Source organism: Doryrhamphus excisus, chromosome 4 (genome assembly GCF_030265055.1).
Source record: "Doryrhamphus excisus isolate RoL2022-K1 chromosome 4, RoL_Dexc_1.0, whole genome shotgun sequence".
NCBI classification, from domain to species: Eukaryota; Metazoa; Chordata; class Actinopteri; order Syngnathiformes; family Syngnathidae; genus Doryrhamphus; species Doryrhamphus excisus.
The window spans coordinates 455,216-467,461 of NC_080469.1; the positions used below are offsets into that span (position 1 = coordinate 455,216).

Genomic DNA, 12,246 nt, shown 5'->3' on the forward strand with positions numbered 1-12,246 from the left:
AGTGAAAAAGACAGTATAAAGGTTGCTGTATAAAGATGGTATCAACCGTGTTTACCGTCTGTCGTCATGGAGAACGTGAGATGTGAGATGGAAGAGCTAACGTGGTTAACCCGCCTACAAAGAGACGACCGCGTGTGCAGCATGATTGCATATTATATTATTATATTCACTTCAAAAGTTTTATTTCAGCGCCTTTTTTTCTATAAGATTTCCTCAAACTTTGCACACATATTTCAATTCAGTTTCTGCAAAAAATATTGGTTTATATATCATATGTGATATTCAGCCTAACTATATCGAGGAAGGTCCATATTACTCAGCCCTATTTTAAGTTTAGAATAAGTAGCTCTAAAGCTAACACGTTAGCTCGGTAGCTTTCTATGCAAGCGGCGGCTGTCTGTTATGTCCCTGAAGGGATGCCATAGCCTGTGCAATGTGATGTAAACAAAGAATAATGGGAGCGTAAAAGTGACTGTAGGGGTGTTAATTCATGTCTACAGGGCTCTAATGTTCAAATTCATATTTAGAGTCATAAAGAGGTTTTCTATGAAAATATTCTGTTAATATTAAATCCTACATTGCAAATTAACTAATTGGGGTATCTTTTTTTAGATTGAGATTTCGCACTTTGGTCGGCAGTCCTTGAACACATCATAGGTCATTCATTTAAAAGAAAAGTGTGTCAAATATAGATATTTTATGAACGTATCAATTCATCTTAGCTTTGTGGATGCGCTGGTAGGCGTGGAACCCGTACTTGGTTCCTTCCAGTGTAGTGCTGCCCCTCATCGATTGCAGTCATTGTGTACTTACCGTACTTTGGACACCCCCCCCCCCCCCCCATCTCATGGGTTTCTTTTATCATGTCGTGTGACGAAAAGAAAAGAAATGAACTGAAAAGTCAATCAATCAAGGACATCGTGGGTACGCTTGCATAACGTTCACATTTATTTGTTTTTTTTTTATTTTATCTCCTAACATTCTAAACATGCTTTGAACACATCATGGGTCACATTCTTAACAGGTAGTCAAAGTAACGAGCAGACAAGATTCCCAAGGAGAAAAAACATGACACAGTTTCATTTGTCTGTTCACAGTAAACAACAGTATTTGGATGAAGGTATTCCCTGAGATGTGTACTCGCCTCACCTCGTACTCCTGTACTACAGGCTCCCACGGCATCAGACCACCGAGGTTGGACACGTTCCACAGGCAGCAAACACGACAAAAACATTTCAGCTGACGAGTGGAGGGGACGTCGTTAGCTCTTCATAAATGACATCCGCCAATATCCCACGACGACGTCATGCTAATATCTTTATCAATAAGTTAAGCGGCAGCGGGAGTCCAAACCCGTGATAAAGGCACACGGGCCCGTGGTCTCAGGGTCACTCGACCGCGGTGGAAGCACGTCAACGCAAGGAGATGTCAGCGTGACCGCAATTACGTTCCGTGATTATTGATAATTCATCAGATATGATAGCAGCCGCCGCTAGCTTCCATGGCAAACTGGTGAACAGCAAAGCATTCCAAAAATACAAACAGAGAAAAGAAGAACAAAAAACTAAACACTGATTGGGGTGGAACGGTACAAATTTTGGGGGGGGTGAAACACTCGGTTTCCTGCACGCTATGCATCTAAAGAATCAAACACGACATAGGCTAGGCTTTGGCTAGCAGGCGTCATGGTGGTCGTTCCGAGCTTGAAAACCTTCCATCATTAATGAGGAATTTTCATTTCCTAAAAATAAGAAACGCTGTAAACCAGGGGTGTCCCAACTCCAGCCTGGGGGCCATTTCCTCATTTTAATTTTCCTCATTTAATATTACATAGTACACGGTAACACTAATATACGGTGGGATTAGTTTTTTATAGATAAAAAACACAAACTATCATGGGTTCATCAAACCAAATCCCCCCCCCCCCGCCCCACCCCCACTCACGGTGTGACCAAATATAACAAGTAACTCAAACGCAATGCAACTTCACCACACGACAATGCCGGTATTGACGCTTACACGCTAATATACATGCAAAATAATACCATCCCACAGTAATCCCTCACCACAAAAATATATGAATTCATAAATCATCTTTTTTTTAGCTGAAATACTTTCAAGCATTAAAATGGCTGAGGTATTGAAAAGGCCCGTTTTGGTACACCAATCCCTCACACGGGATACTGTGTGGCCGTAACCCACGGCAACCTAAAACTCAACTCTGGACCTCTGATGTCACTTCCTGTCTGCCCCCCCCCCAAGGCTCCCCTAGCTCGCCTATATTGGCCAATAGGAGTGGAAGAGAGGTATTTCATGTCTAATGTTAGAAAGTATTGGGAAGGTGAACAGCTTTACTGTGCTATCCAAATATAATTAATCATTAATAATAATATCATTAATTAGATTAGCTAATTAGATTGGTGTATGACTAATTTACAACCCACAAAGCATGCTGGGAAGGATGAGGGCGTTTGGTTTGATGAACTCCAGTACATAAAAGTACTACAGTACAGCGGCAGCAGTAGGTTGTACTCTGTTATTTTCACATTCACACGGCACTTTTCATTTGTTCAATGAACTGCCAGAAGTTTGGATTTTTCCTTTTTTGTAGTCGTTCCCAAAAGGCCACCAAGCAGTTTTACCATCCCCAAAATACTGCAGTGATTGTGGCGTACCGTTACACCCCCGATTATTCAACATTCTTCATCTGTCACGATAACAGAAGTGGGGGGGGGGGGGGGGGGGGGGTGAAATTCAAAGTATTTGGTGTGTTCCAGCCAAAGGTAAGAGAAATTTCAAGCTGCTGCCAGACACACAGCAGCGAGTCTGAGGTAGAGACGTACACGAGGCAACTTGCTGACGCTGGTCGTCAGGTTGAAGCACTTTCGTGAATCTGAGGTGAGATTAGCCACAAACGAAGAGGAAATGGAGAAAGCAATAAATAAGACAAAAAAACAATTGAGTGATATGTGGCGTCAGTAAAACGATGACAAAAAGGTAGTTTCGGCGTGTACATTGCAAATGGCGTTTCCTGTGTGTTGAAAAAAACCAATCCTGACAAAACTGCAGTGAGGTAGCGAAGGCCAGTTCTTCGGTTTTAAGGCAACAATCCCCCTTCTGATCTTTGCCCCATTGACCACTGGGTCCTGGCCAAGGTAGTCCTGGATCAGTCAATGATAGCGGGGGGGCAGGGGTGTCCAAACTATGCTCGTTTTTTAAAAGGGGAGGGGCTAAAGGAGAAATAGTTTGAAGTTGTTTCCTTTAAATATGTTTGACTTCTTGGCAGATTGGATGGGGTTTAGCCTGTTTTGCTAAATATTTCCATAAAAGGTCCGGACACCCCCGTCTCCGAAAAACCCCAAGATAGCTAATTACATTTGATTTATTTTACTTTTTTTAACGTTTTTATTTGGCTAACTTGAGTCAACACAGAAAATGAAAGAAATGAACCCATAAGAAGCCAACACTTCAAACGTGCCAAACGGCTTTGTGCTTACTCCAAGTCCCCAATGGACACGGAACGTGGAAACGTTTTGGACTGGTTGTCATGTGACTATCCCAGGATAAGGCTTCCCCAAAATGGAAGTGTATTATGTAAGCCAGCTCATTTCCGGAGTATTGGTTTCTGTTATCCTGCTTTAATGTGGTGTCGGATGTTAAATTCAACTCTTCTTACTGCATTCCATCAATCATGTCGTAGAAAACGAGCTAGCGATATATCGCTAACAGGCTCTTCGTCTTCAAATTGCTATGGAAAGCCTGTCAACGTTTGCGGAAAACAATAAAAATGCCAAAATGGTACATTTGTACATATATATATATATATAGCTATATGTACATAGTATACCATGGATGCTCAATGAAACATATTTAGTAGCTTCTCAAGACCAATACCGATAACTTATTCATGTCTATTATTATTATTATTATTATTATTATTATTATTATTATTATTATTATTATTATTATTATTATTATTATTATTATTATGAGGCAGAAACAAGGCTGGACTGCCCGTGTAGATTTGCCCCGACACCGCTACTACATAAAAACATAAAAAGAGTACCGCAACCGCTCGGGTTTACGAGCCAACAAAAGCTGGTATCTTCAACGATGGTAAAGGTCTGCTCGTCCAGCGCCATCATTTCCACGATGGAATCGCAGATGGCTTTAGTCCTCAGGTCGTCGTTGGTAAACATTTTGGGACTTTTCGAACGCTGAGGTGATAGGAACTAGCCCTGGGCGTCATAGCGAAGCTCCATGGTTTTATTTTGCAGAGCATTTGGCAAAACAGTGACGAGTCCCGTGTTCATTATATCGGCACAAATGGTCTCCGTGTAATTTTACTTGGAGCAGATTTGGGTGTGGGTTCTTATGGGTTAATACCAGTAGAAAAAAATGGAACATGGTGTATGGTGTATGGTGTATTACTCCAGGATCAGCACGTAAAAATGTGTCTGACATCACATCTCCTTTCATAACTCGCCGTGCACAACGGGAATGCATTTTAAATCAAGTCCACCAAAGGTAAAAAAAAAAGAGAACTGAGGCTTTCTCCTCGTGCCAAGAAAAAAAGACAATGAATACATGAAGTATAACAAAAACCCAAAACATTCACAAAAACTACATAGGTACATGAAAAGGCCTAAAAATCAAAAAGAGGCTAACTGAGCCTTTGGAAGGGAAACACGGCGATGAAGAGCAGATATTCGAACGCTGCTCATCACTAATTTCGCGTTTCGCTTTCAAACCTTCACCTGCATGAAGGGGCAGGATCACGCAAATCAATGTTTTTCCTACAGCGGACCTACGATGTCCTGGCCTACGTCTACTAACACAACAAGCACTTGAGCAGGTCTTGAGGAACTCCTGAATGCAAGACATGACACTCACTTTACCCTGTTTCCATCCAGGCCAGTCGGACCTGAGAGAGGAACACACCGGGTGGGCAGCGGCCGAGGTCTCTGAACCTCACCTTTGTGTGCAAAAAAGAGAGTCGTCGCAATGACTGCATTTTTGTCTGCTTGCACATCACACAACGGATAATCACAAACGACACAAAAAAGTCGAGTAATCAAAGACGATACTTCAAGCGATTCAACACGATCATCTCGTACTTCAAAAATAAAGACCGTATTCTCCAACAATGTGCATATTTGTCACAGAGAGCAAGCACCAGAATGCTCGGAACCCATCCATCCCTCGCTAGAAATCCCACTCGGGTTCCACTGATTATCTGCAAACGCGGCAGGACATTCCTTGCTAGTCACATTCAACTTTACCTGAGACAGTTTGGGCCAGGTCTCACCTAAATCTGCATCTCGGTCTGTGCAAAAGCATGATTGGACCTGGCAGGACCTGACCACAGTCTGACATGCCCACGGTGCCCACGGTACGAGGCCATCGGCATGACAGTTGATTGAACCGGCTGATCAGTAGGGCTGCAACTACTAACTAAGACTTTCCTAGTGGCTTCATCTGAGGCTCCTTGTTTGGGTGAAGTCCGTCATCGGGCACAAAATTCTAAACTAAGGGTGCCTTTGAATCCTTGGCTCCCAGGCTACCAAAGTCTTTTCCTTTTCCCTGACAACCGCGACCTAATGATTGTTTTCCTGGTCGGTTCATCTGAAGTCTGTCGCAATATGAATCAAACACAAACGGCGGTCGGGTTCATCGGTTTTCCAAAGTCAAAGCTCATATTGTTTTGACAGTTCTGTTCAGTTCTGCTGTCATGGATGGTGAAAGAAATGAAAAAATCTTCATATTTGAGAGTGTGAAATCAGAGGACATTTACATATTTCAATGAAAAAAACGCTGACTGCAATAGTCGGACATGGTTGCAGCTCTACTGATCAGTTAGTCGCTTCCCCCCAAAACGCGCCTGTTGAATGTAAATATGTGTGCGGGTTCAGCGGCATTTGGAAGGGAATCTGGCATATGTTCATCTGTCCATCAGATTGATTGGTTTCTTATCCGATCCTTCAACGACAAGATTAGTTGTTTTTGTTGAGCTGTAAGCTCCATGCCCGCCGATGGGCATTGAGAAAAAAAAAAAGCATTGCATAACACTTTGGTCAAAAACAAGACAACAAACAGCAAAGCTAGCTACCCTCCAATACCCTTGCAATAAAACCTTACATCCCCAGTCTACGATTGTAAAAAATACCCGTATTCTCCTTTTCCTAAGATCCCAAAGATCCAAATAGCTGTCACCTTAACTCGTGGAATGTTACCTTGACACGACTTCCTCGTGTAAGCAGAACCATCCAAAAAGTCCATGCAGATAAAGTAGCTCTATTTCATATGTTTGGTGGAATAAAAGCGCGTTTTATCCATGTTTGATTTGCACAGCTCTGGTCAACATTCAGCCTGTGAGTGACGCGTCCACTGGGATTTGGTATTGGACTGGACGACTCTTCATTAACACCACAAAAATAGCAATAACATCTTCCTGAGGTAGTCTCAAAACACTTGCCACTCGTGTCTATCTGCCCCCATCTGAATAAAATAAACTCTTTTTTTTAAGTCTAGCTCTAACAATGGCAACACTGACACATGAGCAAACCGGATACACACGTGTAAACTCCAAGACCAATGCATCTATGAGCATTTGTTTGGACAGAAGCGTGTGCACAGTGGAAATCAGCATACATTCAGCTCTGTCGTGTAATAAATATCACAAGAAAAAAACAAACTAGCTGCTTGTCACATTCACAAAAGGGGCGACCGTTCCCTGGCCGTAGGGGGTGGGGGCGGTGGGGGCGGTGGGGGCGGTGGGGGCGTTGGGGGCGCTGGGGGCGCTGGGGGTCAGGCCGGCCCCTAGTTTCCAGAGGAGGTGGTCACGCAGGGCGACGGGCCAGTCCTGTAGCTGGTCAGGCTTGATTTGCAGGAGTGCAAGACTGCTTTGAACAAGAGCGGGAGCTGCTCCAGCGGGACGTTGACCAGCTTACCTGCGGACGCACCACACGGGATGACAGTGTTAGATTACCTTTCGCCCCAAAGCCGCTGAAGGCCAGTCTTACTGCATGGAAGGATTTCATAGTCAGCCTCTGGGATTTTGCTGGCTCGGCAAACAAGCAAGAGAGATGCTACTACATATGCTAAGTTGGAACGTAACGTTCCACGTATGACCTCTAGAAGCCCTCTTCTGAAGGCGTACTCTCACTCGGCCATCCATGCTGTGCTTCTACAGCAATATTGATTCTTTTATGTTTACTGTACAGACTGAACTTGAAACTGCAACCAGGAAAATGACAAACACAAAGTGAGAGCATATTCAAGAGTCAAATGCCATGCCGAGTACTATAAATGTGTACATGTTGGCAGGTCTGCACTAAAATGAAAGTTTGAGAAGCACAGATGAGTTAACCAAGAAAGATATTTGAAACATGCTAGCCTTACCTGCTATACAGCGAATCTCTGGCAGACACATCATGATCTCAGGGAAGCGTTTGGGCTGGTGTGGGTATTTGTACTCCGTGTAATCCTGGCACACATACCAGTAGCGCTTGTTCAGCTGCTCCAGCTGAGAGATGTTTGACAGTCCTCTGATATCTGCAGAAGTGGAACAACATTATAGCGCCTAGCGACAAAATATTATAAATATCCTGGTTCTCCTGGTACCTTGATTTAGGAAGTTGATGGCTTTCATGCAGGCGTACTCTTCATTGCTGATCTTCAACTGGTGGAACTTGCGGAACAGATAAATCAGCCTCTCCATCACCTCCATGCCGTCCTCACTAAAACTGAGGGAGCACACAGACAGTCCAGCATCAGACCTTGTTCCACAAAGCCCAGAAGAACCCACACCCATTTCTGCTTTTCTACAAATATACTTGGAAGGAATGGCAGCAAAAACAGCATCCATCCATCCATCCATCCATCTTCTATATGTTCACTAGCATCGCACACACAGCATAGTGACAGCAATCCTTTCTTTTCTTGATAGCAATTGATTCATTCACAGAAATCCCTTGTTTATCCCCGTGAATTGGAGCATAAATAAACAGTTAATAACCTCCTAAATACACTTTGACCATTATTAGAACCTTCAACCCCTATGGTCACCTTTTATTCTTACTTATGTCTTCTATTCTCTTATTGTGACTACAAGACATAAGTATTCAACTGCTTAGAATATCTACACTGTAGATATTCTAAGCAGTTCTAAGCAACCTGCTCTGTAGGTTCTACAGGGTAGGTTGTAAAATATGGAAGTATCATGGTGGCCTTTTTTGCTTTTGTTTTGGGGTTTTTCTTGCATGTAAGAGGGTGTACACACGCCCGTCCACCGCTGCAGGAAATGAAGACAATAACTTCATATTCTGTTGTTCAATAAGGTCTAAACCAGTGGTGTCCAAAGTGTGGCCTGGGGGCGGGGGGGTCTTTTCTGAAAATATATTTTACAAGAAAACTGAAAAACAAAACAGCAAAAATGAAAAAAATCAGCAGTAGTACAAGAATAAGATCAAAATATGAAAAAGTCACAATCGTATGAGTATAATGTATTGGAAAAAACAACTTTATAAATAAAAAATATTTCTTTCATTAATTTTACCTCTCTCTAAGGAGAGTTGAAATATTAAAAGAAGTCATAATATTATGAGAAACACATTTTTGGAAAATTAGGTTGTGAAAAAAGTACATTACAAGAGTAAAGTCAAAATATTATGGGAATAAAGTCATAGTAAAATTGTTGGAAAATTAAAAAGAAAGAACTTCAATTTTACAAATAAAGAGAAAAAAATGTTCTTGTTTGTATAGGAGAGTTCCATACACTTGACATTTTAAAGAAACATTGTATTTTTTTAAGTTGTAATTGAAACAAAACAAAATCAGTTGTGGTTTTTGTAAAATTAAGTCGGGGAAAGATGTGGGAATAAAGTCAAAACATTACGGGAATTAAACCACACTAAGAAAAGAAAATGTACCAAAATTATACAAGTAGAAAGTTGAAATCTTTGGGGAAAAAAACAGCAAAAATGGAGGAAAAAGAGCAAAACTCATAATAATAATAAAAGTTTTCACATGTATCAAAAACATGAGATGCAACTTTTTCTTGGAAGAGTATCGGTATTTCTTGTACCGGTAACTTCCGGAACCAAAAAAATGCAAGTGGCCCTCCCATCCTTGGATTTTCCAGTAAGTGGCCCTCGCTGGAACCACTTTGGACACCTTTGGTTAAAACCCGTACAATAATACATTTGAATGATAATACATTTTATTTGTATAGCGCTTTTCAGAGTACTCAAGGACACTTTACAGTAGAGAAAAGGAAATAAAACTAGTTGTATGACACAAACCACAAAGCTCTTAGCTTTTGGTCATGGCCACTCGCCAGGCGTGTCTGCATAGGTTCTGTCGGGGAAGGTACACTTCCTGTTAAGAAGCATCTTACTAATCATCCTTCTTTTGAGACAAAGAGCCACTTCATCTAAACATTATCGTTTCTGTCTCCTTCACTTCCCTGAAATAGGAGCCGCCGCTATAAATCCCAAATTCACTCCTCAAGCTCCAGAAATCCAAACTAAGCGAGGCGTCGGGCCTGTGTTGTATTTCACGTGGAAACGTGTCACAAGGTTAGATAATCCCAGCCTGATTTACACACGCGCGACCCCCCCACACATCCTTTCCTACCAATAACCAGATAATAACATCACATGGCGGATGAACGGTGCTAGCCGCTGCTCTGCTTTGTCGGGTCCTCCTGTTCACGGACCGCTTCGCTGGCCCCCGGCCAATTCCACTCTTGCGCTCCCCTCCAATGATAGGGTACATTATCGAGTATTTGAAGATACAGCGCCAACAGACCGGAACGTCTACCTTCATTCTCTGTAAAATATTAGCTGGCCATTATCCCAAAATCTCAAATCCAACATTATTCCAACGATATCTAATAACAGGCGTCGTAAAACATGTCAAGTGGGGGCAGTGGATCAAGCTCTCATGCGGCATTCAGTCTTTGATTGACTTCTAACTCAATTCTATATGCCAAAAAAACCAACACATATGCTCCTGCAAGGTATGCTGGGTAGCTTGTGGTACTTTCACTTTTTGCCATGTTTGTCGCAGTTTTGCTCGATTGCAAAATATGTTGAGGAGGTCATCAGGTCCTCATTTATTATTCATAGTTCATATTGTTGCCACTGGACTACCCAGCATGCCTTGCGGAAATACTACTTTGAAGTTCGGTGTTGTGTTTCGCGCTTAGCAGTTGTTTATCACCCACCTAGTAGTAGTAGTTGATTTATGTGACGCATTAACTTTGTTTTCGTTTTGTTGCACCGTGAGCAAGTGGGTCATCCTATTTGATGACCACATACTGTATATATATATAGACAGCCCCTCCGCTAATTTGTTTCAGCCAGTGAGGCCCACAATTCAAAAGGTTGTGCTTCTGTGTGGAAGATGTTGGAGGTTCAGAGTTGAGTTTTAGCTCACAGCCGTGTTAAGGATTATTGTGCCTGCTTTTCAAACCTGCAATAAAAGCCTGTTTTGGTGGCGATCAAGTCTGATGATCTCACATGACTGACACCCGGTGACCGGTTTAGAACGCTACCTGCCATCAAAAACCGGCGCTGGAGCGTACGTTGGTCTTCCACAGCCACTTACCCCTGCAGCTCGTCATCGGACGGCGTGTACTTGGCAGTGACGTCAGCCAAGTCGCCAAAGATCTGGGCACTGTAGATGGTGAGGCAGGAGAGCAGGATGAGCTCCTGCCAGGTGGAGCTGAGCAGGCAGGTGTAGTCTTCGATGGAGAGTTCGCAGAAGAAAGGCAACTTCTTGATCCACGAGATCTGGCGGAACAGCAGCTCGTCGGCCAGGCGGCACAGGAGGGCAAACAGCTCCACCTGGGTCACCTTGTAGCTGCCACGCCAGCAGGGGGGCCACAAGGTACAGGCGGTATTACAAACACATTTACATATCTTGGTATAGATGATGGTGATGCTCTCGTGCTGCATGCTAACTGTTAGCATGTTGACATTTTAGCCATTTCACTCTTTGGAAAATAGCGTTCACCGTTCCAGCTACTGGATGGCTAATCTCCTTCAGTACTTAGTGCTATGTTGCTGTTGGCATGTTAGCATGTTAGCCATTTGACTCATTTAAAACTGGTGTATACATTCACTGTGAAATCACTACAGATCTGCCTGATATCTTTCAGTACTTTGTGCTATCTTGTTAGTTGCAAGCATGCTAATCGTTAGCATTTTGGGCCTTCTAGTCCTTTGACGTAGTAGATACCTCCATGGCATATCATTACAGACCTTGCTACGATAAAACGGTGAGCATTTTAGTCTTTTTCCTCAAGTGAAAAAAAATAGTAGTAGTACTACTAGTAGCTATGCCATCACATTTTTGGTGCGTCATGCTATCTTGCTGAGGTGGCAGAATGCTAACTGTTAGCATTTGAGCCATTTCACTCTTTTGAAAATGTTGTATACGTTCACTGATGATGTAAAATGACAAATAAACATACTTAATCTCTTTCAGTACTTAGTACTATCGTTTGACATAGTACATACAGTACTTACATGCCATATTGCGATATCACGACAGAGCTTCTTTATCCCTTTCGGTACTTTTGCTATCTTGCTAGCATGCTAATTCACATTTTTTAGATTGTCCTCATGTGAAGGAATCTAGCGACTGGCATGATGCAACATCTACGCCATAGAGCCCACATTCTTACGTGGTGACGCGGACGTACAGCATACGTATGTTGACAGAAGTGCAGTGTTGCAGTTACCATAGCAACACAAATGCAACCATGCCGCCCCTAACATGTCTTCCTCCATACGTTTGTCCAGGTAGCAGACGTTTTCCCGGGCGGACTCACCCATCCTCTATGAGCATCGGCGTGGCCAGGGGGGCCAGGTCTTCTGCAGCCACCAGCTGCAGCACCAGCGGGTGGGACTGGGGGTACAGGCTGCGGGGCTGGGGGGCCAGCAGGCCGGATTGGGCGGCGTAGCTGAAGAGATGTGGTAAAAGCTGGTAATGCGTGGACATGGAGGTGTTGATGTACTGGTCCCTGAGGGCTGCCGTGTAGCCGTTCATTTCCATGGAGCGACTGGAAGCAGACCAGTTCAAAGGTCAAGTCAAGTCAGTTGTAAAGCCATTGTAATTAATAATTGCATGTACATTACATGTGCAGAGACCCCAAGGACGGCGTGTAGAGAGAAGGCTTTATGAAATGAACAGAATGTACGGAGCGTGTACTTGCATGCCAGGGCTCGTGCCGCGTTG

At 43.1% G+C, this 12,246-nt stretch overlaps 1 protein-coding gene across 3 annotated transcripts in view; it reads right to left on the reverse strand.

Annotated features, from left to right (window-relative positions):
- Positions 1-934: 934 nt before the first annotated feature.
- The window catches only part of LOC131128188 (nuclear receptor subfamily 6 group A member 1-A), a 76,948-nt gene continuing 65,636 nt past the window's right edge, over positions 935-12,246 (reverse strand). For all 3 annotated transcript variants that reach the window (XM_058070804.1, XM_058070803.1, XM_058070805.1), the window contains 5 exons: positions 11,840-12,070; positions 10,612-10,866; positions 7,624-7,745; positions 7,402-7,554; positions 935-6,950 (listed from right to left, as the gene is read on the reverse strand). In XM_058070804.1, coding sequence (XP_057926787.1) covers positions 6,820-6,950; positions 7,402-7,554; positions 7,624-7,745; positions 10,612-10,866; positions 11,840-12,070 — 892 coding nt within the window. In that variant the 3' untranslated portion in view covers positions 935-6,819. The remainder of the gene's footprint in view (positions 6,951-7,401; positions 7,555-7,623; positions 7,746-10,611; positions 10,867-11,839; positions 12,071-12,246) is intronic.